The following is a 27,455-nucleotide window of genomic DNA, read 5'->3' on the forward strand; positions in this document are numbered from 1 at the left end:
GGGGCTATATTAGCAAAACAGCCTTCTGTTGTTATGGCGATTAGGAGCGCTAATACAATGCTCCAGTAGGTGTCGCTGTGAGCGTCTAGGTCGCGTTCCGCCACACATTCGCAGAAATAGAAGAAGACGTGCGACAGTTTTGCTGATTGATGAGCTGAGCTCTCCGACTCTATTAATCATCTTTACATTCAAATGTTTCTGACAGGGTTTTACCTCCACAGTTCCATCTGATCCGTTGTGGGTGTATTTGAGGACGTTAACTGCGTTCTGCTGTAAAGATCAAGGTAACTCGGCTAACAGTGGCTGAATCCTAAATGGATTTCTACTTCCGGTGCTATTCCTAGGCATTCATCAAGACACAAAATGCGCATGAAAAAAAAGTTGCATTTCACTGTAAGTAAATTAAATTGTTAAACAGCTTTACAAAAATTCAGGTCTTGATTCAGATCCAACAATATGAAGGATAAAGTCCCTGAGACGGCATTAAGAACAAACCTTGAGAAGATTCAGTCCTCCTTTGGGTGACACTGGACAACTGAATTTTTCCATGTCCACTTTATTAGGAACACCTGTACACATACATTTACATATATTCATTTAGCAGACGCTTTTATCCAAAGCGACTTCCAAATGAGGAAATACAAGCAAAGTTATCTATCAAGCGGAGAACAATACAAGTAGTGCTACTGTACAAGATCTTTTAATTGAGTTCTAGAGAAGAAAAGTGAACAGAGTCTAGGTGTTTTTTTAATAAGGGAAGCGGGGGGGTAGTTAAGTGTTCATGGAGGAGGTGGGCCTTTAGCCATTTTTGAAGATGGTGAGAGATTCTGTGGTCCGGATTGAGGTTGGAAGTTCATTCCACCACTGAGGGACAGTCAGTGTGAAGGTTCTGGAAACTGCACGTTTATGCAGTTATTTAATCTAGCCAAAAGTAATGCATAAATACTAATATATATTAGTTTATATTATATATAAGTATGCATGCATTATGTTTATGGATGCACAAAAAGCACTGAATTAAACTACAGTCCTAATGAATAATATATACTCTGGTGTGTGTATTGGGTTCTTTACAGTCTTATATAATTGGACAAACAGTTGTGTAAAGTTTTAATCTGAAGTTTATATTTGTAACACTCAGTTTGTGGATTTTATTTTAAATGTATGTAAAAACGGTACCCCTCCCCCCCCATCCGAGTAACCAATAAATAGAAAATCATAATCGATTAGTTGACCGATTATTATTATTAACATAATCGTTAGTTGCAGCTCTACTTTTAATAAATCACTACAAAATTTCAGTCTGAACACATCAGTAAGTTTACAGAGAGGAAATCTTGATATGTACGTCTACTTTTAAAAACTGAAATTCAAGTAAAATGTTTTTTTGTTTTGTTTTTTTAAATATTCAACTATTTGAATATTTTGTCTTTTTTTCTGATCCAGATATGAGTGGTGTCCTGTAGGCAAGTTCTCTCCTGCTGTCTGACTTGGATGAAGCCAGGTGAGATGAATTGTGAGAATCTGGGACCCACAGGACGCTCCAGCAGTTAGCAAAGGTCATCTGGTCCTTTCCACATGTACGCATCTCGGTAAGAAGCACGGAAAGAAATTCACTGCTCACGGTGTGGGAAGAGTTTTAAACAAAAGAGTAATCTCCAGCAACATTTGCGTATTCACACAGGAGAGAAACTGTATCACTGCTCACAGTGCAGGATGAGTTTCACTCAGAAGAGTCATCTCAAACGACACCAGAGCGTTCACTCTGGAGAGAAGCCGTATCACTGTTCTTGGTGTGACAAGAGTTTTACGAAGCCGAGTAGTTTACAGCGACACGAACGAATTCACACCGGAGAGAAGCCGTATCACTGCTCACAGTGCGGGAGGAGTTTCACTCAGAAGAGTCATCTCAACGAACATCAGAGCATTCATTCTGGAGAGAAGCTGTATCACTGCTCACAGTGCGGGGACAGTTTCAGTAACCAGGGTAATTTCCGAGAACACCAACGAATTCACATAGAAGAGAAGCCTTATTACTGTTCTTGGTGTGACAAGAGTTTTACGAAGCTGAGTCATTTCAAGGAACATGAACGAGTTCACACCGTAGAGAGGCCGTATAACTGCTCACAGTGCGGGATGAGTTTCACTCAGAAGAGTGCTCTCAAAGGACACCAGAGCGTTCACTCTGGAGAGAAGCCATATCACTGCTCACAGTGCGGGGACAGTTTCAGTAACCAGGGTAATTTCCGAGAACACCAACGAATTCACATAGAAGAGAAGCCTTATCACTGTTCTTGGTGTGACAAGAGTTTTACGAAGCTGAGTCATTTCAAGGAACATGAACGAATTCACACCGTAGAGAGGCCGTATCACTGCTCACAGTGCGGGATGAGTTTCACTCAGAAGAGTGCTCTCAAACGACACCAGCGCATTCACTCTGGAGAGAAGCCGTATCACTGCTCACAGTGCGGGAACAGTTTTAGTCACCGGAGTCATTTCAAGGAACACGAACGAATTCACACCGGAGAGAGGCCGTATCACTGCTCACAGTGTGGGATGAGTTTCACTCGGAAGAGTGATCTCAAACGACATCAGCGCATTCACTCTGGAGAGAAGCCGTATCACTGCTCACAGTGTGGGAACAGTTTTAGTGACCAGAGTAATTTCCGAGAACACCAACGAATTCACATAGGAGAGAAGCCTTATTACTGTTCTTGGTGTGACAAGAGTTTTACGAGGCACAGTAGTTTCCAGCGACACAAACGAATTCACACCGGAGAGAAGCCGTATCACTGCTCACAGTGTGGAAAGAGTTTTAGTGACCAGAGTAATTTCCAAAGACACCAGAGCGTTCACACCGGAGAGAAGCTGTAACAGTGCTCAGAGTGCGGGAAGAGTTTTAGTGACCAGAGAAAATTTCAGCAACACAAACATGTTCACATAACTGATAATGAGGACATGCTACAATGATCATGAGAAAGTATAGGAATTGGCTAGCTCTATTCTGAAGACCTAATTTGGAGCACTTTATAGTAGGCAAGGGACGATTGATTATATCTAAGACGGACTACTGAAATAGTTCATGGATAATTCCTATTCTTTTGGATAGCCATTAAATAAAAGGTGTTGTATATTTTGTTAATGAAATGGTCAGGATTTCAGCAGATATGCAAATATTTGATAAGGAAAAAATGGGTGAATAATGATAATAATAAGTCCTCCCACCATGATAGTGGGACCAATGAAATTAAACAATTGTCAGAGCACTATAATAAGTTTTATAAAAGGTTAAATACATGAGAAGTCTGATTTTACTCAATTGTAAACTTTGGCAAAATCGATAAACCTAAATAATTGTTTTTGTTGGTCATTTACTTCAATCAGGAAAGGGCATAAAAACACTCCTTTAAACCTGACAGGCTGTGAAATACCTTGTGCTTACCCTGTTAATCAAAGGCTTAAGGAAGGGAAATTTCTAGACCTATCTGATTTTAAGACAGCTAATAGTAGAGCTTTATCTATGATCAAAACGTTTTGTTTTGTTTGCTTCTTCTTGCTAATGGTCGCGGTCCAGCTACATGATGGTGTCCTGCACTAACAGAAGATGCCAGGCATCCCTTTGGCTGTAAAATAAATTTCACAGACTACGTTCAAACATAATCCAACTACTCATACGTATACTCAAATGTACTCGTATGTATAATAGGTGTATTACCCCTGCTGAAAAAAACAGTACAAACCCATGTAGAATTTGTAATGGTGATAATGGAAGTTGTATTGGTTTTAATAGAAACTGTAATGGTCCCTGTGGGTTTCTACTAGTAATTTGTTGCCTTCTATTGGTGGCCTGTTACGTCTAATGGATACCATTAAGGACCAGTAATGGTTTTAATGGTTAGTGGATGGTTTGTAATGGTATTTGTAGTGGAAACCATTAGAATTTCTATGAGGCTTTCTATTGTTTTTTTTTTTTTTTACAATAATATGGCTATTTATTGTAGCCATAGAACGTTTTATTCCTGAAAGTTTCACTGCCACATAATTGGCAGATTAGATAACCGCATCAATGTGTAGGTGCACAGGTTTTTCCTAATAAACTGGATGGTGAGTTTATACTAAATTGTTGAAGCAGGTTTATAATCGAAAACCACAGCATCTGATATGCACATTAAAGCAGCCAGTTGGGAATGCTGATACCTCTAAACATCCAGAACAACAAATATGATTGATTATATCCACCTTCATTTAAAATGGTGTCAATTTCATTTAAAATGACAAATTTACAAACAATTACCAGACTCTTCCTCCACCCCACCCCTGTATTTCTTATGCGCACCTTCAAGCTGCATAAATTGTCAATGCTGTTGTAAAATAGTGAAAGTTCCTCTATAATCCATGCACACAATTCAAAGCTTTAATAACTCTATCTGCTTAATTTAAAAGAGAGAGAGAGAGAGAGAGAGAGAGAGAGAGAGAGAAAGAAAGCAGTGTGACGGCAGGTGGGCATCTTCTCAAGTAAAGTGAATACTTCAATTAATGTGAAAGATGCATTTTACGGACAGGTGTTAATTCTATTCCTGTTTTCATTGTTTTGACACTCTTTTAAATATTCCTAATAGATGTTAATAATAGTAAGAAAAGAAACTGAGAGTATTGCAAGGAAAGTAATTTGTATACATTCCTTATCCTTCAGAATCCTGTCAGAAAACTGTGCTAACTTAGCTAAGTTTAAAAACAAAAAAAACAACCCAGAGACATTTATATGGAAAAGCCAATTAACTGAGATTTCAAAAGAAACCCTGAACATAACTGTGCTTTATTTAATTCAGGACGTTTTATTTATAAATGCATTAATGAATTGGACCAGCAGTGGTTCCGACAGATTAATATGAGCCAGTGGACAGGTACCTGCTTGTTAGCTGGGGCTATATTAGCAAAACAGCCTTCTGTTATTATGGTGATTAGGAGCGTTAATACAATGTTCCAGTATGTGTCGCTGTGAGCGTCTAGGTCGCGTTCCGCCACACATTCGCAGAAATAGAAGAAGACGTGCGGCAGTTTTGCTGATTGATGAGCTGAGCTCTCCGACTCTACTAATCATCTTTACATTCAAATATTTCTGACAGAGTTTTACCTCCACAGTTCCATCTGATCCGTTGTGGGTGAATTTGAGGAGGTTAACTGCGTTCTGCTGTAAAGATCAAGGTAAGTTCAACTCGGCTAACAGTGGCTGAATCCTAAATGGATTTCTACTTCCTGTGCTAGTGCACTACACAGCCTATAAAATAGTGGTGTTTACCTTAGTGATGGACATGTACGAAGCTTATGAGACAAGACATTTATATGAAAATGTTTCAAAGCGTTTGACACCCCGCTCTATACTGACATCTGCTGCACGATAAACAGTGTTGCACCTCTCGCTAGATTTTTATGTACAAGTATACAGATGAGGGGAATTAAAGCAGAATACGTCCTTCAGTCTCCAAGTGGGTCTTTGTTTTCTTGGCAGGTATGAGTCATTCACTTGCCTCCTAACCTCCACTGTGACATCAGCCGTTGCGCGTTGGCCATCTTCAGGTATACTCACCCACCTGCTCGTTACCTCCCCCAAGTTTTCAGATTGCGATGTCATTTTAGGTTTATGATCAGGATGGCTGGACTGAAAGAAAGAAAAAAAAAAACAGCCATTTGTGTACAGATCTCTGAACTTTCTCAGTGTCATCATCACCTTTATTCATCTCTGGCCAAATAACGTTTATTATATAATTTTATTGATGGGGAAACTGGAAAGTTATACAGAAATACGTTATTATATAAAGTATTTGTTTTCAATATAGGCAAGCTGGAAGAGTATTGAACCGTCACTGTTGCACTCTATTATACTTATGTATAGATATTTTTTTGTTTCTTTCAGACTGGTGTCACTAACATTGCTAATGATGTCATTGGAAGATATGCAAAATATTTAACAAACGCCACGTGCAAATGTTCCGAGCAGTTGAATTATGAGTCTTTAACACGTTACACTGCAGTGGTATAGGAGTGACCTTGGAGCAAAAGAAAGCATCAACACTATCTAAACAGGTGCTTCTTGTTCTGGGCAAAAATCATGCCCCTCTAAAGATGGCTCTGAGTTTTCATTAATAAAATTAAGCTTAAAAATATAGATTTTTTTTTTGTTGTTGTTAAAATTGCTGATCAAATTATTTGAACCATTAACCATTTTTGCTTCTTTCCAATCCAGATCTAATTGAGTGGTATCCTGTCATCTTCTACTGTCCTCTTTCCTACATGTCTTATATTTTCTTCTGCAAGAACATTAAAAGCTCCAACTAGGATGAAGTCAGACAAGGTCAAGTGTGAGAATCTGGAACCCACAGAGGGCTCCAGTAGTCCCCAAATGTCATCTGGTGCTTTCCTCACCAACACCTCTCGCAGACAAGTGAAAAAACTTGTTCACCAATGCTCACAGTGTTGGAAGAGTTTCGGTCAAATAAGTACACTTAAAGAGCACCAACGAATTCACACCGGAGAGAAGCCTTATCAGTGCTCACAATGTGGGAAGAGTTTCAGTCAAAAGAGTAATCTCAAAAAACATCAGAGTATTCACGCCGGAGAGAAGCCGTATCGCTGCTTGCTGTGCGGGAAGAATTTTACCAGCCAGAGTAATCTCCAGCGACACCGGCGCATTCACACGGGAGAGAAGCCGTATCAGTGTCTGCAATGTGAGAAGAGTTTTATTGAGAGCGGTAGTCTTATAAAACACCAGCGAGTTCACACAGGAGAGAAGCCGTATCAGTGCCCTCTGTGTGTGAAGAGTTTCTCTAGCCAGAGTAATCTCCAGCAGCATCTGCGTATTCACACAGGAGATAAACCTTATAACTGCTTAGAATGTGGGAAACGTTTTAGACAAGGTACTGGTCTCCAAATCCACCAACGCATTCACACCGGAGATAAACCGTATTACTGTTTAGATTGTGGGAAGAGTTTTAGGCAAGGAACAGCTCTCCAAATACACCAACGCGTTCACACGGGGCAGAAGCCCTACCACTGTACAGAATGTGGGAAGAGTTTTACCAGCCAGAGTAATCTCCAGCGACACCAGCGCGTTCACACAGGAGAGAAACCGTATCAGTGCTCAGACTGTGGGATGAGTTTTACACAAAGGAGTAATCTCCAACAACACAAGTATATTCATACAGGAGATAAACCATATCGCTGCTTAGAGTGTGGGAAGAGCTTTAATCGAGACGACGCTCTCCAGTTACACCAACGCATTCACACTGGAGAGAAACCGTATTACTGCTCAGAGTGTGGGAAGAGGTTTAGTAACCAGAGTAATCTCCGAAAGCACCAACGCATACACACAGGAGAGAAGCCATATCAGTGTTCTGAGTGCGGGAAGAGTTTTAGAAAGCAGAAAAATTTTCAGCAACACCAGCACATTCACACAGCTGAGAATAAGGGCACAATTATGAAAACACTGGGAATTAACTAGGTCTAGTTAAAAAAAAAAAAGTATTATTAATGCATGCCCAATTTGGATATATTAATAATATAAAATATCGCCCATATCAACAATATAATGTCTTGCGTCCTGTCCTGAAAACCCTCCACATGGCCAAATTGTGACAAAATGTTCTACTTCATACAGTATAATCCTGAACTGACATGTTTCCCTTTAGCTTGCATCTCAAGCTGAAGTAAAGTTCTGCTTACTCCCAAAAGTGAAAAGGGGGGAGGATCACATTTAAAGATTCCAATCCGGTTCCACTGAAAGACTCTACGCCTACTAGAGCCCCATCATCTCATTCCCTCGCCTGATCTCGGTCAACGTTAACAACATCAGTGATTCATTCAGTCAGCTTTTTTTTGTTGGCTAAATTTCTTTTAAATGCCTTGTTATTTGGCCATGTAAACATTTACAACTTTGTGCACTGCCTTCTGTACACTGTGTGTGTAAGCTTTCTTCTCAGTTTTGAGGGTGATTTGATTGAACAGGAGCACGGCGAACATTTTGGCAACCGATATCTGATTACAAAATATATATCGATTTCTAATTACTTACAGCATGTAAATGCCCAAAAAACATGATCAGTCACGACCAAAACTTCACAACTAGCAAGGTTTGAAAATAGCCGCAACAAAAACATTTCCACATAATTTTGGTAAACTATATTTGTGTCTACTCAGTTTTGGTAATTGTTTTATTGTAATAATTTTGGCGGAATATAATATAGTATAATAAATATAATAAAAATGGTCAGTCCCTCCAGGATTTTGCTTTTTTTTGTGATCGCGTAAATTAACGCAAAATCAAGCAAACTCCGCAGCATTCGGAAGAGCCTGCAATTTTTCAAATTACCACAGATTTTTGCAGATTTGGGCCGAGACGCATCATGTGATGTCATCACAACACATATTCAGCCAAAACCCTTTCGATTCACGTGGGACAAACGTGAGTACCGCTAAAAGCTCTCATTTACCTACAAACATCACTGTGAAAGACTACGCACAACTATTTCATGCGATTGCGATTTCAGTAGTTTTCTGCAAAGAAAAAAAAAGCACACAAAACTCCGCAGCACAATCAAGCATTTTTAGGCCACAACAATTACAAAAAACACTCCATGAAATCCTGTACAGACTGCATGGTGAATGAGCTTACTCATTTATAAACTGTTGCTGTCATGTTTCCTCTACTATAATAATACTATAATTTCCATACAGAAGTGTAAAATAGCAACCATTGGGTCCAAGTCTAAGACCTCTGTTTTAATTAGGCGAAGTAAGAAAGTTACCATCCATCCAGTGTTTTCCGTATTTCGATGTTTAACAGCCACCCAGACCACCCCATACACCCACAATTGACCACTTACTGTAATGAACACTCACTGACCAATTTATTGGGAACCTGTAAATCACCTAATTTATGCAAATATCTAATCAGCCTATCATGAGCAAGCAGTTCAGTGAATAAGATCATGCAGATACAGGTCAATAGCTTCTGTTCTTGTAATGTTAAGATTAAACATCAGAATAGGGAAAGTGTGACCTCAGTGACTTTAACCGTGGCATGGTCGTTGGTGCCAGATTGGCTGATTTGCGTATTTCATAAACTGTTTCCAGGCACAACAGTTGAATAATGGGAGGGAGAGAAATACATTATTACCTTGTTAAATACCTTGTTAATGAGGGAGGCCAAGCAAGAATGAACAGACGACTTCTGCTCATGAAAGAGCTTCATTTTTATAATAAGGTTGTTAGTACACAAGTGGTTTCTTTCTTTTTCAGGACAATTCAAATTGTTGTACTGGCTATGCCTTGTGCAATGCCTCTTATAGATTTTCCCTTCAAAATGGGTTGCTTTTTTCCTGTAGACAGTGCTCTGGTCTTTATGTTGATTTATCCTTTTTAACAACAAATGCAGTCTACACAGGTGAAACCCAGGGCTCAAGTCAAGAGTAGACATTCAGAGCTATTAATTCTTTATACAATCCTTAATCAATCTAACAGGGCACACCTGGGTAACAAGAAACACCTGTCAATCACATGTTCCATATATTTGATCATTTGCAAAATGGCTGGGTTCAAACAAAAGGTGTCATGTTCTAAGTTGTTTAACACATCTAGATGTAAATATAAGGAAATGAAAGCTGAAATTCTGATCTATCGTCTCATATTCATCTTTTGATCTAAAACCCAAATGTCTTCAGTGTATAGCACAAACCCAAGAATTGGCCTTGCTGTTCCAATACTTTTGAAGTGGACTGTATATCTGCACTGTGCACAGCACTGCGTATTTCCATGTTGTGTTCCTTTAAAAATTATTATTTAATAAACCCTTTGCAGGACATTTTGTGGTTGTGACATCCTCTGATATTTGTTTAAATTTCATCAGCTTTACACGAAGAGACTCGCCAAAAAAGTAATATCATTTTCAGCACATATTCAGTTTCAGTAAATCTCAAATATTACCTGGGTCCTATTCATAAATATTTTATCAATAGATATAAAAGTACACAATAAATTGATCTGGAATTTTGAACATTTGAGGAAAGAGAAATTGTACAATAGGCTGGTGACTATATGGATCTATACATTTATACAAGATTCAGGTTTAGTTGTCACATGTACATTAAATACACAGGTACAAAGGTGCAGTGAAATGAGATGTGGCAGCTACAGAGACTGAGCATGACAAAACAGTAAATGGACAATACCGAAAATGGGCCTCGTTTATCATTCTTTTGGTAAAGATGTGTGTAAATGTAAGTGTTGATTTTCTTCATACTTGCATGCATATGTTGATGAAAGCCAATCAACCGTACATTACCAGATGCAACCAGATATCATTTATATTACCACTTATTATAAAAGTGCAGTAATCCATGCAAACTAATTTGAAGTGATCATTGAAGGTTTACATTGGTTATTCCTCTTATGTGTAAATTTAGAAACTCAGAAGCACGAGTTGAATCTAGTTGATTTTCTGAAACGACATGATTTCCATGAATGTATTGTGTAAATGCTCCTACGAATGATTTACAAATAAATCCGTTCATATCCAGCTTGATATTTTTCTTCATATTAAGCAGATTTGCCTGCTTGCTTGCTAGCTGGGGCCATATTAGCATGTCATTATGGTGATTAGGAGCCTAAACAGAACTGTGCTTTATTTTTAGTCAGGACGTTTAATTTATAAATGAATTAATGAATTGGACCAGCAGTGGTATACAGTTAGCAGTGGTTCCGACCGACTAATATGATCCAGTGGACCGGTGCCTGTTTGCTAGCTGGGGCTATATTAGCAAAACAGCATTCTGTTGTTATGGTGATTAGGGGCGCTAATACAATACTCCAGTGGGTGTCGCTGTGAGCGTCTAGGTCGCGTTCCGCCACACATTCACAGAAATAGAAGAAGACGTGCGGCAGTTTTGCTGATTGATGAGCTGAGCTCTCCGACTCTACTAATCATCTTTACATTCAAATATTTCCGACAGGGTTTTACCTCCACAGTTCCATCTGATCCGTTGTGGGTGTATTTGAGGAGGTTAACTGCGTTCTGCTGTAAAGATCAAGGTAAGTTCATTAAAGTAAGGCTGGTTTAGTAAGGGATAATCCACGTATAGGAGCGTCCCCGAGTGCATTCAAAACAAGTAACGCACACCTAGCCCTGGATTATCCCGTTTATACCATGGTAATTCGCCAGCATTGACAAGTTTAAGCTGTCATTTCTTACACACTTACAGGATGTTCACTCGGGTTTTTTACGTCATAGCAAATAAAGAAATCACAGAAATGACCCAAAACAATTTTTGTTTAACAGCTGAACATTCTGGCTTCGTGAAACACCACAAACAAGTTAAATGAAATTATTTTAATAAATGGCAGATCAAATCGAGGAGAAAATGATGGAATCACCTTGTAATTTGCATTTCTAAAACAAATACCAGCACTAAAAGTAGTCTAAAGTCTAAAAATGCAAATGAGTCTGCAGTTAAAAGAGAGCACTTACAGGCCTGAACCTTGGACTTTTTGAAAGGAAACATGGCCTCAACAGAGAGTCGTCAATTGAAACAATGGAAAGGATTATAAAACTCCTTCAAGAAGGAAATCCAACACGGAGTGCAAGTAAAGATGTTTGTTGTTCCCAGTCAGCTGTGTCTAAAATGTGGTGCAAATACAGTGCTGTGAAAACGTATTTGCCCCTGTTCTGATTTCTTGTATATCTCCTACTAAATAGTTTTAGATCTTCACATGAAATATGATATTTAAAAAAAGGCAATCTGCGTAAACACTAGGGCTGCAACTAACGATTATTTTCATAATCGATTAGTTGGCCGATTATTTTTTTTTTGATTAATCGGATGGGGCGGGGCAAGCTTTCAGTACCTTTTTTTGTTTATTTAAAATAAAATCCACAAACTGAGTGTTACAAATATAAACTTCAGACTAAAACTTTACACAACTGTTTGTCCAAAACAGAAAAGAACCCAATACACACACACCAGAATATGTATTATTAATGTAGGACTGTAGATTAATTGGGTGCTTTTTGTGCATCCATAAAAATAATGCATACTCTTCCTGATAACTGGAGATCAGTCTTTCACTTACTTCTAGGACTAGGATTTACTCCTGTGCTTTAGATAATACTTTTTCACAGCACTGTATAAACAAACTGGGAAGGTTATAAAAGGAAAACATACAGGTAGACCAAGGAAGATGGCAAACGTCAGGATAGAAAACTCAAAGCAATAGGCCTTGAAAATAGAAAATGCACAACAAAACAAATGAAAAACAAATGTGGGAAACAGGAGTCAGTGTTTGTGACGGAACTTTAAGAAATCGTCTGAATGAAATGGGATTTACATATAGAAAAGCCAAACAAATCCGGCACTAACACTTAAACAGAAGAAAACACAGTTCCAGTGGTCTAAAGAGACTGATTGGATGAAAGTGATGTCAGTGATGAATCACGAATCTGTGTTGGACAAGGAGATGATGCTGGAAATTTTGTCTGGTGCCGTTCTAATGAAACGTGAGATTGGGTTTCATATCAGGTAAAGGACCAGGGGAGATCAAACCAGTCAGTGCACAGGTGTACACTGAAATCTTGATCATTTTTCTCATTGCAGTGATAGAAAATAGGTTTAGTGATGAAGTCATTTTTCTGGATGATAATGCATCTCGTCACAGAGCAAAGATTGTTAAAGCTTTTCTTCAGGAAGGCAAATCGTCTCGATGACCTGGCCAGCAAACAGTCTTGACCTCAGTCTGATTTGAAAATATATGGTGGAAATTAAAAATAATTGGTCCATGACCAGGCTCCATCCTGCAAAGCTAATCCGTCAACCGCTATTCGAGAAAGTTGGAACCAGCTTGATGGAGAATATTGTTTTGTTATTACTGAAGTCCACGTTTCAGGGAATTCAGGCCGTAAAAAAAGCCTGAGGAGGTGCGACAAAGCGTTATTTTTTTTGTTGTTGTTCATAATTTTTTCCTCAACACTGAGTGATTCCATAAGTTTTCCTGTACTTGATTTGGAAAAAATATGGCATTAATTAAACAATTTAATTTAACTTGTTTAAAGGAATGTTTCATGAAGCCAGAATGTTTAACTGTTAAACATTTTTTGTGTCATATCTGTGATTTGTTTATTTGCTACGAAATAAAAAAGCCGGGTGAGTATCCTCTACAGGCCCTTTCACACTGAGCGCAACGCGATAAAGCGAAGCGTATCGCAGACGAACGGTGCGTTCACACCGACCACGAAAGATTGTTCTCATTCAACTAATTCACGCCTGCACGATCGGTGGCGCTGGCCGAGAATACATTTTACGCCTGCACACTAGATGGCGCAACCCACTATTCAGCTGATCTGCTTATCGTCTTTGATCACCGAGAAGAAGAATCATGCAAATGTTGACGCAGAGAACTACAACACAAACTGTTAAGAAGCACAGAAACTAACGTTTCTTATTTTGTATGGATTCTACCCAGAAAGGGAGCAGAAATTTTTTGTGTTTTTTGAACAGCACCATCAAGTTGTTTTAGTCTGAATGAAATAATGTGAAATATAATGCAGTAACGTGGTAGTGGGACAAAACCCGAGTTTAATGCCCAAGACAAGCCCAGTTTTTTTTCCTGGTGGAAGAACTTTGATAAATGAAGTGACAGTTCGGTTCTTACCGTCCCGTTGTATTTATTACTGACATGTTTCAATAAGAATATAAAGATAAATAACAAATGGCATACTGAGTATTGTTGTCTGCTACAAAAAGTCCAACTGTAACATTATGGAAATAAAAAATTGTTTGTATTCAAACAAATATGAAGTATTTCAGTAAGAAATATACTTTGTTGGCAGCTACCTCGTGCCATTACCATTTTATCAGTAAATGGCCAATTGGATGGAAACAGGCGGGAGACAGCAAATATCGCAGACTTTTTTTTACGCACATTCACTTTGTCGATAATAGAAATGCACAAAAAGTGAATGGAATCGTGGCAAATGATAACAAGAACTCAATATCCATTCTCTTCTCTCTTCCGGAATACTCTTCTTCAGTATTTACGCTGGTTGTCAAAACAGCTTTCTGTGCTTTACTACCACCTATCTCGCCCTTTTGTGCAACAGAACCGTCTCCAGGCATGTGATCTAAAGCTCAAATCTAACTGGACAGCCCATTACGTCACTAAGCAACAGGAAAATAAATCGGCACACTGGCCGAAAAAAAATGCCGCTTTGTCACGCCATGAATGATCGCGCCCGGTGTGACTAGCTCCATAGGGATCTATCGTTTCTGTTCAAGAGCATTTTAAGGACAAAAACCTGACAAATGTCTTGAAATAAAACATTTGCACAATGTCTTGAGGTGTGGTAACTGGTATAAGCAGAATAAATGTAACCACCTTGTAGGGATGTCACGATACCAAAAATCTAGTAGTCGGTACCGATACCACCAAAAGTACACGCTACTCAATACCACAGTGTGGTTTTTTTTTTAAAAAAAAGAAATATATATATTTTAAATAAAATTAAAAACTCCTGGAGGACATCCTCCTCTGGCTGATACTGGCAGAAAGAGAGGTGGACATTTTAGTTATCAAACATTGTCTGACAAAGACTAATAACAAGTGCTAAGGTGCACTCCTAAACGCGAGCGTACACACACACACACACACACCCCTTATACTCTGAGTGCAAGCATTAGTTTAAATTCATGGATATGGTGGCAGGCCAAAATGATTTATTAAAAGCATGAACATTTGAATAATTCTTAGTGACATTAGGCTACATTTAGCTGACAGGACACGGGCTGAATGGCGATGCTTGGTGACCCAATGCGTTAGCGTCGTTAAGAAATAACAGGCTATCGCAAACATTACATGGAGCATAACGTTAGCTGGTTTCACAGCTACAATGCCAGCTGCCTCAAACAAACATAATATAGGGCCATCTTTCAGGTGCTTCGCCAAATTCCAGATATTTCCTCGCTTTGTTTGAAATGAACGATAGCATCGGTTGCACACTGGCAACCGCTAAATTTGTTAAGCTAAGCTAATCTTCTTTAGTTTTTCCCGTGTGCTTTTAGACGTTCTTCTTCGCCAGTTGTGGACCGACTGAAACACTTGCGCGTATTTGCTGCCCCCTTCAGTTCCGGAAGAATTGCAACTCCGGTACATTCATTAGAATCGGTACCAGCGATACTGCAGAAAAACAAGTACCGTCATGTTTTAACAATGTTGGTACCAACTTGGTACCGAAGAATCGGTTCTCGTGACATCCATACCACCTTGGGGTGTACGTTATTTTCTAATAATTCAACAGACCGTCGTCCTTTATTCCTTACATAACGCACACCTTCCAGCCAATCAGAATCAAGTATTTGGACAGAACATTAGTATAAGTAAAAGCAATATTCAGTTACTTGTACATAGGTCCTAAAAGACTGTGTTGGCATAACGATAAAGTGCATTTTGGCAGGTTCAGTAAGGGTAACATCATGAAATTCAAATGAGGTATTGGAGGAAGGGAGAGAGAGATGTAAATTTCCATGTTTAGGAGAGAAGTAAACCTGTACCAATCTGTGTGAGAGAACTTGATGTTTGAGGCCAGGTCAGCGGGTGTTGCAGTGTTCTCTGTTCGGATCCAGGTCTCAGTAAGAGCCTGCACACTGAGGTTGGAGTGGGTTGCAAAGACAGGAATGAAATCAGCCTTGTTGACAACAGATTGGCAGTTCCATAGCCCGATTGAGAACGAGAAGGAATCTGCTGAGGCTGCCTGCAGAGGGCATAGGTTGTCTAAATTGCATACTTTTATAGGAATGTGCCGTGACCTGCGCCTGTGGCAAACAAGGATAGACTCATGACACATGTTAGCTTGTTAACAGAGAAAGAGTTGGAGAAAAAGGGTAGAGAGGGGAAGAAAGTGCTACTTAGCGGTGTGATGTCGGTGTCCTTTAACTCTTAAATTCAGCTTAAAATTAAAGCAATGTGATTTACTTTTTGAAAATATTGAACCACTGACATCTTTGTCTTTTTTTCCTGATTCAGACATGACTGCTGTCCTGTTGCAGGTGTTCTCCTGCTGTCTTACATATGCAGTGTAAGTTTACCTCCACAAGAATATCAAGAGATCCAACTGGGATGAAATCAGATGAAATTAAATGTGAGGATGTCGAACCCTCAGAGAGCTCCAGTCATCACCAAAGCTCATCTGATATTTCCCACATGAACACCTCTCCCAAACCAATTAAACAAGAAATTCACCACTGCTCATTGTGTGGGAAGAGTTTCAGTAAAAAGAGTTATCTCAAACAACACCAGCGGATTCACACAGGAAATAAACCATATAACTGCTCACAGTGTGGGAAGAGTTTTACACAACTGAGTACTCTCCAACGACACCAGCGCATTCACACAGGGGAGAAACCGTATCACTGCTTAGACTGTGGAAAGCGTTTCACTAGAGAGGACAGTCTCCATAAACATCAGCGCATTCACACAGGAGATAAACCGTATCACTGCTCAGGGTGTGGGAAGAGTTTTAATCGAGAGGACAGTCTCCAATTACATCAGCGCATTCACACCGGAGAGAAACCATATTACTGCTCACAATGTGGGAAGAGTTTTACACAGTTGAGTTCTCTCCATAAACATCAGCGCATTCACACAGGAGATAAACCATATCACTGCTTACAGTGTGGAAAGAGTTTTAATCGAGAGTACAATCTCCAATTACACCAACGCATTCACACAGGAGAAAAACCATATTACTGCTCACAATGTGGGAAGAGTTTTACACAGTGGGGTTCTCTCCGTAAACATCAGCGCATTCACACAGGAGATAAACCATATCACTGCTTACAGTGTGGAAAGAGTTTTACTCAAAAGGACAGTCTCCAGTTACACCAACGCGTTCACACCGGAGAGAAACCGTATTACTGTTCACAATGTGGGAAGAGTTTTACTTGCCAGAGTCATCTCCTTAGACATCAGCGCATTCACACAGGAGAGAAACCGTATCAGTGTTCTCAGTGTGGAAAGAGGTTTATTGATAGTGGTAATCTCATAACACACCAAAGAATTCACACAGGAGAGAAGCCGTATCACTGCTCACAGTGCGGGAAGAGTTTTACACAAAGGAGTATTCTCCAACAACACCAGCGTGTTCACACTGGAGAGAAACCGTATCAATGCTCACAATGTGGGATGAGTTTTAGTACAAACAGAAATTTTAAGCGACACAAGCACATTGACACACCTGAGAATGAGGACATACTGTAGTTGTTTTGAGTGTTTTTTTAATCACGTCATCATTAGATATAAAGTTATCATAAAGATTTTATATGTTCCTAAATTTTGGAATTCTAAGACAGAATGGTTAAATAATTGCTGAATAATTTTTACACATTTGGACAACCCTGAACTAAAATAAATGGTATACTTTTGTTAATGAAGGAGTCAGATATGCAAATAGTCATGTGAATAAATAAGCACACCCCATGGAAATTGATGTGATAATCTTCTGTAGAAAAAGTAAGTACACCCTTGGCCTCAGAAGCTCGTATTGCCCCCTTTAGCAGAAATAACTTCTTGTCTGCGTTTTGCATAACTGTCTACCAGTCTCTGACATCGGCTTGCTGGAATTTTTGACCACTCCTCCATGCAATATTATTTCAGCTGCAAGATGTTTGAGGGTTTTCTTTCAAACCCCCCCCACAACATTTCAGTGGGATTCAAATCTGGGCTTTGACTAGGCCGTTTCTTAACCCCCTGTTTCTTCTTTTTGAGCCATTCCATGGTGGTTCAACTTCAACTTTTGGACAGATGGATTTACGTTATCTTCAAGCACTCTTTGATATGATTCAGAATTAATAGTTGAATCAACAAATGCAAGCTGTCCAGTCCCTGAGGCTGTGAAGCAACCCCAAACCATAACATTTCCACCACTGTGCTTCACAGTTGGTATGAGGTGCTTCTCCTGAAAAGCTGTCTTTGATCTGCGCCAAACATGCCTGCTGTTACTGTGGCCAAACAACTCTATCTTTGATTCATCTGTCCAGAGCACATTATTCCAAAAGGCCTGGTCTTTGACTATATGTTCTTTGGCAAACTGTAGTCTTGCAAAGGCTATTTCCTGGCATGCCTCCAATGCAGGTCAAATTTGTGCAATCTCTTTCTGATTGTAAAAGCATGCACTTTGACCCCAACATTTGCAAGACTTACTTGCAGATCCTGTGATGGTTCTTGTAGGCTTGTTCTTGCATCAGACTGTCTGATCTTGGGCTGAAGTTGCTGGGACAGCCGGTCCTGGACTAATTGGCAGTCATCGAAATCTACACCATTTGTAGATTATTTTCCTTACAGTGGAATGATGTATTTCAAATAATTTGGAGAACTTTTTAAATCCTTTTCCAGACTTCTAGACATCCACAACCTTTTTTCTGAAGGACTTGCAGAACTCTTTAGATCTTAGTATGTTGACACTACACACCTCAATAACAAAGGGGACACTAGATATGAGAGGGGAATAAATAAGACCAGTTCTACCTGCACTCTCTAAGCAGGTTTTGACCACTGGCACCCAATCTTCAACACCTGATTATAATTTTATGGATTTGATGGTGTGATAAACGTGTATCAGCTTTATTAATAAGCACGGTTTCAAAGAGGATCAAATGTTTGCTTGACCAAATATGTCTAAAAAAAATTTCCATGGGGTGTCCTTATTTTTTCCACATGACCGTATGTGTTAGCAACAAGGTCATGTCAGTAATACTAAACAAACTTTTAATTAAAAAATTAAAAAGGTGTGCCCCGGATTTTGTCAAATTCAACAAATCAGGTCCAGGAAGAACAGTATTTATCATGTATCGATAAAAGTGGAACACATTGAAAGAAAATGCAGAATAATCTTTTATCTTTTAAAAATAATACTTCTCTTTGGCATCTGGTGAGCTGACTAAAGAGTAAAGATTACTAAAGCTTCGTCAGATATCCCAGCTTGTTAGGACATTTGGGTTAGACATGATACGGTACCCCTGGAACAGAAAGGGTAAAGGACCTTGCTCAAAGGACCAACAGTGGCAGCTTGGTTGTGTTAGGGCTAAGTACTTTCCACCATACTCTGAGGAAGGTTGGCAGGTCTGATGCAGTCTTATAAATAAATTCTTTTGTATTTTCCATTTCACCACTCACCTGTACCCCACCAGAGTGTAGCACCCCACTGTTTGGATTGCAGTCAAACTCTGAATAACACAGAGGAACATTTTGTGGAACAGAGATGAGTATGTTTAAAAATAACAATGAAGTTTCTAATCTGATCAACAAATAAAAAGTACTGTAATTCCTACAACCTTCATAATTTGGATGGAAATACAAAATAAAAGTCTGGCTTTTGAGCACATATTCATTATTTAAATTCAACTCCAGTATACTGTGGTAAACAGCTAAAATAACAATAACTTGTCCATATATTTTTTGTGAAGAGTAAATGTGCAAAAGTTGCTGTAGTACAGATAGCCTAACCAATAACAGCAGTAGTGACTGGAGATGTGAGCGGTTATGAGTTGAGTTTTTTGATGGCGGAAGGAAAGGAACTTTTACTGAAGCACATTGGTTAATCATTAAATCTTTTGCCAGATGCCGTATGACATGTGCTGGGTGGGAGGGGTCAGAGGACATTTTAAAGACCCTTTTCCAGATGTATTTTATGTACAGAGAGTGTACTGAAGGGAGATCAGATTTGATTATTTTTGAAGTTTTGCTGTAGTGTATTCTAATGTACTACTGTAACAAAATATACTGTATAAATATACAACATACCCTTGGTTCAAATCATGTATAGATGTTTATAATTTAATCATTTTCAATATGTCACAAATGACCAAACCTGATTTAGTGAATTGGGACAGACTTAGACTACAGTAATTGGAGAGAGGTGAAGGGATATAAAGGTTGCATGCAGGGATGCGTGAAACCCCACAACTCTGGTTAAATGATGCATTGAACATTTGATGAATTTTATGTGTATTCTGTTTTTTTTCATGAAGCATCTTAAGAAGCAGGCAAATAAGGTAGACTGTGAAATACAGAACGTTACTTAGGTCTGTTACTTAGTAATTAGAATTTTATTTAATAAACTTATTCATTTTAACGCTGAGTTAGATTGGGGGATTTTTTAATCGTGATCTGCTGCAAGAAATAAATTCTAAAATGCTTAACTTTCAGTGGTGGCTTTCTGTTGTGATTATTACTAATTCTTTTCCTAGTGAATTCTGAAAAACATTCGTTATGGATTTGGGGAAAATCCTAATTGGCAGAATTTCTGCTCTGTTATTGCTGTTCTTCCATTTCATGCATGAATTATGAGATCCTGATGAAGGATTTTTTCTGTGTTTTTACTCTTTATGTATAAAAAAACATAATTTTACCTTCATTTTACTTTTTACATACATTTTTCAAAAAGTTATTGAAGTGTCTACTCCAGTGAATTGCACGCATTCAAATGAAAGTCATGTTTAGTAATAGAATTGTCATATCACAGCAAACCAGTGACTACATTTCCCATACTGCATGGCAGCCTACAAACATGGCTGCCATGGACTGCAATTCCCAGAACACTCACTCACTCACACACACACACACACACAACACTCATACTCATTCTAATCGCACACACCTGCATCCAATCTCACACACACTCACAACCACAGTATATAAGAGACTGTTCTAACACTATGACTTTGCGAATATTGCGTGAGATTTCCGTATACCAACTATTTGTTATCGGTTCGTGTGGTATTGTTTTGATCTTGTTCTCGCCCTTGTTCTTGATTCTGGTTTTGCCTCATTTATGCCTGTTTGCCAGTCGCCTGACCCATTGCCATGTTTCTGACCACGCTATTGTCTGATGTTTTAGATTTGTCTGCCTGCCTCTCTTTATGTAAAAGCTCTTATCTGCACTTGCGTCCATCCTAGTGTCCTTTACGTTTATTATGTGACAGAATACTTCGCCTACAACATGGAAGCAGCAGGAGAGCATTACGCTGGGATATCTGTACCAGCCTTTGATTCTGTGTGTTTTCCCCAATGGTACCCCCTGGGAGTACCAGCTTCCTTCAATGGCTTTGAGGTATGTCCCGAAGGTTATATACTCCAATGCCAGTTTTATTTTACAAGCCTGGAGTACCCCAAGCCTACAGAGGAGCAGTGGCTGGGATTCATGCTGTCTTGACTCACTGGCCCAGCTCGCAGTTGGGTCGAGTTCCTGATTTCTAGGGGGGGCGGTCAGCTTAGCCATGTAAGCCGTATGGTTAAACTTTTAGTTCAGGTGTTCGGATGTCCAGGCCACAAACCTGACCTGTTTCAAGAGCAGCTGGCGTACTCACAAACAGCTCCACAAGAGAGCACCTGCGGAGCTCCAGCTGGAGGTCACTGTGGCGACCTCATCTCCAGAGATCCAACCTGAGACCCATAAGGTTGTCTCATCTCCAGAGCTCAAATTTTAACCCTCTTACCCCTTAGTTCCCACAGTATTATGTCCCACAACCCTATATTCCCCATAGAAACAGCATGCCAACCCTGAGTTCCCGGGCCAAAATTGGCCCCAAAATCAACATTTTAATTTTAACATTTTTAGGCCTTGAAACAACTTATAATAATGTATTTGTGTAATATTACTTTGAAAATAAAGCAGTTCAGTGTTTTTACTCCACTTAGAGCACAATTCTTAACTAGAGAAATGCTTGCTAAAATCCTTATACTCATTCAGAAGTACCATACAAGCATCAGCGTGGTCAATGCCTTTGAATAAATGCATTTTAGCGCCAAAAGTCAACTTTCTGGTGGTAATCAGACCAGCAGGTACTGTTTTCACGAATGCAAAGAAATTGTCACGTTATGACTCCAAACCCCCGCAGTGTCAGTCGCACTGGTTGATGCTGAAGATGAAGACGGATCAGGGTCTGAATCATGAGAGTTTGCGTCACTATCAGTTTCGGTTTCAACATCGCCTGAACTTTCACTGCTGTCACTACCTAGAATCCTTGTTCTCGCCTGTGTAACTGTGTATGTTTTCTTTTTTTTCACTGTTTTAGATGTACCTGTGTTCACTGTAGGTGTAACTTTAGCTGGAACTCGATTAGCTTTTCGCTTTGGCATTTTTAGTTAACTTCTACTATTACAGCAATATTCACGCTTGGATCATTTACATCGAAATGACGGCATAATGTCACAACCACGTCGTGACGTCATGACGTCATCAACCTTCTGGGTCAAAAAATAATAATTAAATAAGTAAGGAATCATAGCAGAGTAATGCCGGTATACTGGCCTTACGGGGATAACGTTTACACTGTAAAGCCGTTATATTGGCCTTACGGGGATTTGGCATAGACCACCAAGCCGGTATATCGTCCTTACAGGAAAAGGTCAAAGACGGGCAAGCCGGTTTTTCAGCCTTACGGGGTTAGAGGGTTAAACCCATGAGGTGGTCCCCCCCCCCCCCCCCCCCATTTTACTGTACAGAGTAGGCAAACCGGTTCCTTATCCCAAATAGTGGGTTTGTTACTGTAAATAAATTACTGATTTTTTTTGTATATATATAATCCTGGCTGTCTTAAAATTTTTAGTCAATGAGGCTTTATGAGTAATTTCTAATTAAATTAGAATAAACTGACTTAAAAAAAAAAAAAAGTTTAATCAAGTTAACATTTTAAAGTAATGGGAGGAAAAACGTGTTGTCATAGGAGGGGTGCAGGGGGGCCTCCAATATAAATTTTGGATATGGATCTAAGGATTATGCGGACTTGGGTGCAAAGCCAACTTTCCCAGGCTCTTTATCCTCAGAAAATTCCAAAGTCATGTCCGAGCACTCAGAGTGTTTCTGTAAACACTAATGTTCACTATGAAAGTAATCCTAATGCTGGTTCGGGTAACACCGATCAAGTTGTCTATGTAATGGATATACAAAAAATATGTGCTCCCAGCTCAACCCCTTCCTCCTGACTGCACATACACCAACAGGTGTTTTAAACCTGACTAATCAATGATACACACATTGTTCCCAAAGAATTTAAACAGTCATAACACATATTACATGGCTCCTACACAGTGCATCTTGGGTAAATGGGTGTGTAAGCAGATGGGATTTGCATAGAAAAAATATTTGTGTTTATTGGACAGTACACTCCTTCCCACTCTGACACACAGCTTCTCCACATGAGGTTTGGGAGGTCTCTAAAAAAGGCTGAACCTCATAACCAAATGACAATCACTAAAACTGTAAAGATCATGACTAACATCTCAAACTTAAACATATTGGTGCCAGTCAGACTTGAAGAGGGCTCGGTGCTCCAGGTCAACAGCCTAGTGCACACAACTACTACAGCTTGTTATTTTATCCCTGTAAATAAATTGTAAGTATAAAGTTACACTATATGGCCAAAGGTTTGTGAACATCTGACCATAACCCTCAAATGTGATTTTTGTACATCCCTTTCCAGATTCAGTCTACCTTTTCTGTTAGAATAACCTCCTGCTTGGTTGAAATGAAAACCTGCACCCACACCGGCCCTTTGTGGATAAGATTGGATGCCCCTGATCTAGCCAATCTACTATAAAAGGCCTGATTGATGGAGTATTTCTGAGATGGTTGTCCCTCAGAGGACTTCTGAAGCTCTGTTAGTGTGGCCATTGGGTTCTTTTAGGCTGGTTACAGAGTTTGGCCGGATGGATGGCTCTAGGAAAAGTCCCGGTGCTCTTCAGAACATTGAAAACTTTAGAAATGGTTCAATACCCTTATCCAGAGCTACTATCCAGAGCTACTGTCCAGATCTATCAATCTGATTATGGAGGTCTTGGAATTCATGTTTTTGGTTCAAAGTTTTTGGTCTGATATGCACTGTGAATTGTGGGAGCGTACATCCAACATCATAATTATTTTTAAATAGATTCCCGTCTGGAACATTATCTGTATTTCCTTACATTCCGATTGTGAAAGTAATCTGATGAAAATCTGTTGCTTTTATTCTTCTATTCAATATATTATCAAAAGGATTACTCACCTCATTCAATGGGAATGAAATTTGATTTGGATTGGCCTCTTTCAGTTTACTCTATTCCGACTGAGGTGTTTCTTTTCTGATGGATCTATCAGTTGGGTTATCAATGGATTACTAGACTGCATGTAAACATAGACAACATGACAAAAGAAATCTCAATGATACACAAAGTTTAATGACAAATGGACAGAGAAGTATGTGTTTATCCACCCTTCTTCAGGTTCAGGTCCATGCATTGGTCAAAAGTGCTAATGTGACGTGCAAAACAAAACATAACTACTTCCTATCAAATGAAATTTAGCCATTCACTGCTGCAGAGATAGCAAAGTAATGTATGGAAGAAGGGGCCAATACATTGCTGGATGAGAGTGCTGGAGAGTCAGAGCTGGGGAAATAGGTGAGAAAGTAGAGTGTTATTACCTAATCAATCTCAAACTGAGAGGACTGAAATATCCAGCAGTGGTGAAAGACCATGAAGTGAAGGCATGTGCTCCCCACGGTATGGAAATGTAAGCACAGTATTTTAACTTGTCTCTTAGGTTTAAAAAAAAGTGTTTTTAGGTCCTTTACTAATAAACTTCCAATATCCACCAATACAATTATTTAGTTTTATCATACATTTGGTAAATCCCCAGACATCCTATTATTTTTCCTATTTAAAAAAATATTACAATTGATTAATTTCATCAACCTTATTGGCATAATACAATTATTATTGTATTTGACTGTTCAGTCACTTAAAATGGCAAAAAGTCTATTTATTTATCTATATACATACACAATGTATTGTATTATATTATATTATATTGATATAAGGATGATATTGGGCACACAATAATAAAATACTAAAACATGGAATGCTCCTGGCTGATGAAATTCCCACCAACTCCTCTAGCAAACAGAAAGGAATATACAGAAGTAGAATCTCCAATGGAGTTTATAAAGTGGTTCTAGAACATATTTGTCCCAATATTAATTTAGATATATAATTCCTACCCATGGTGGGGCAAGGTGGCTTAGTGGGTTAGCATGTTTGCCTCACACCTCCGGGATTGGGGGCTCGAATCCCACCTTCACCCTGTGTACGTAGGGAGTTCATGTTCTCCCTGTGCTTCAGGGGTTTCCTCTGTGTACTCTGGTTTCCTCCCCAGTCCAAAGACACGCACTGCAGGCTGATTTGGCATTTCCAGATTCCCGGGATAGGCTTCAGCCTCCCCGTGACCCTGTGCAGGTTAGATTAGGTTCAACTTTATCGTCATGGTCAGAGCAGAAGCACAGAGGCAATGAAATGCAGTAGGACAGTGTAGGATAAGCGGTATGGAAAATGGATGGAATTCCCCACATTCTCATGATTACTGCAGCATGTCCTCATTCACAGTTGTGCACATGTGCTGGTGTTGATGGAGACTACTATAAGTAGTACACTGTGTGCAGTAATACGGATTCTCTCCCGTGTGAATGTGTTGGCATATATAGAGATCAGTTCCTTGTGTAAAACTCTTCCCACACTCTAAGCAGTGGAACAGTTCATCTCCTGTGTGAACACGCTGGTGTTGTTGAAGATGACTTCTTTGTGTAAAACTCTTCCCACAGTGTGAGCACTGATGAGGTTTATCTCCTGTGTGAATGCGCAGGTGTTGCTGAAGATTACACTTTTGTGTAAAGCACTTCCCACACTGTGAGCACTGATACGGCTTCTCTCCTGTGTGAAGCTGAAGGTGTTGTATGAGATTACGTCTCTCACTGAACCTCTTCCCACACTGTGAGCAGTGATACGGCTTCTCTCCTGTGTGAATGCGCTGGTGTCGCTGGACACTGGTATACCTGGTAAAACTCTTTCCACATGCTGAACAGTAAAAGGGTTTCTCCCCGGTGTGAACGTGTTTGTGTTCTTGGAGAGCGTCCTCTCGATTAAAACTCTTCTCGCACTCCGAGCAGTGAAACGGTTTATCCTCTGTGTGAATGCGCTGGTGTTTTATGAGATTACCTCTCTCTGCAAAACTCTTCCCACACTGAGGGCAGCGATACGGCTTCTCTCCTGTGTGAATGCGCTGGTGTTTTATGAGATTACCTCTCTCTGCAAAACTCTTCCCACACTGTGAACACTGATACGGTTTCTCTCCAGTGTGAATGCGCTGGTGTTGGTTAAGATGGCACTTTTGACTGAAATACTTCCCACACTGTGAGCACTGGTGAAATTCTTTTTGCACTCGTCTGGGAGAGGTGTTCATGTGAAAAGAACCGGATGAGCTTTGGCTAATACTGGGGATCTCTGTGGGGTCCAGATTCTCACATTTAATCTCTTCTGACTTCATCCTGGTTGGATCGCTTGATGTTCTTGGTGGTAAATTTAAAGATGTGCAGGAAAGAGGACAACAAGAGAAGACAGGACACCACTCATATCTGCATTCAAAAAAAGGCAGAAATGGTCAGTGGCTCAAAATTGAACACATAACCCACATTGTATAATTTTATAAACTGAAATTAAGAGCTACACAACAGCTTTCCTGTTTGTTCAAACTGTCTGTGAAGTACTGGAAAGTGATGCTCTTGGCATTAGCACAAAACATAAAAAATATCAATATGACAATCAATAAATAACCATAAAAGCTCCTAACCAAGCCACCCTCACTGTGATGTTGAGAATTTCCCTGGTTTTGGACAGATCACGTTAAACAGGCCAACATAAACTACTTTAGTATTTTTCTAAGGCTTTACTGATGGGTTAGCAAGGTACACTTACTACCTACTTAACCATTATCAATGCAAATAAAACGAAAAAACATTACAGTGTGCATCCAATTAAAAATTATCTGCACACACTGTAAGGTTTCACTACGGCTGCGTTCCAAATGAGTCCTGATAGGATATATAGTGCACTACAGAGTGTGTAAACACTACTATTTTATAGGCTGTGTAGTGCACTAGCACAGGAAGTAGAAATCCATTTAGGATTCAGCCACTGTTAGCCGAGTTGAACTTACCTTGATCTTTACAGCAGAACGCAGTTAACCTCCTCAAATACACCCACAACGGATCAGATGGAACTGTGGAGGTAAAACCCTGTCAGAAATATTTGAATGTAAAGATGATTAGAAGAGTCGGAGAGCTCAGATCATCAATCAGCAAAACTGCCGCACGTCTTCTTCTATTTCTGTGAATGTGTGGCGGAACGTTACCTAAACGCTCACAGCGACACCTACTGGAGCATTGTATTAGCGCTCATGAACCGGTTAGCAAAGGGAAAATAAAACTAAATTAAACAATATAACACACATTAAAAGTGAAGATTTGAGCAGCAAAACAGACTGTTTCTTCCCCAGGCAATATGCTACTTAAACTCAGGGCTATTGACATATTTCCGTTTTGAAATTGTGCAGT

General features: G+C 39.5%; 1 protein-coding gene, 1 long non-coding RNA gene and 1 pseudogene across 2 annotated transcripts in view; 2 read left to right on the top strand and 1 right to left on the bottom strand.

Annotated features, from left to right (window-relative positions):
* Positions 1-125: 125 nt before the first annotated feature.
* LOC128615112 (zinc finger protein 585A-like) lies at positions 126-21,093 on the top strand (annotated as a pseudogene).
* On the top strand, positions 4,479-6,330 carry LOC128614819 (uncharacterized). The gene is made up of 3 exons (XR_008387101.1): positions 4,479-5,205; positions 5,510-6,084; positions 6,245-6,330. It is a non-coding gene; the product is annotated as an uncharacterized LOC128614819 (long non-coding RNA).
* A 1,555-nt stretch (positions 21,094-22,648) lies between the features above and the next one.
* The window catches only part of LOC128615114 (zinc finger protein 850-like), a 39,830-nt gene continuing 35,023 nt past the window's right edge, over positions 22,649-27,455 (bottom strand). The window contains exon 7 of the mRNA XM_053636971.1: positions 22,649-26,145. Coding sequence (XP_053492946.1) covers positions 25,427-26,145 — 719 coding nt within the window. The 3' untranslated portion in view covers positions 22,649-25,426. The remainder of the gene's footprint in view (positions 26,146-27,455) is intronic.

The sequence above is a fragment of the Ictalurus furcatus genome, chromosome 11, assembly GCF_023375685.1.
Source record: "Ictalurus furcatus strain D&B chromosome 11, Billie_1.0, whole genome shotgun sequence".
NCBI lineage: Eukaryota > Metazoa > Chordata > Actinopteri > Siluriformes > Ictaluridae > Ictalurus > Ictalurus furcatus.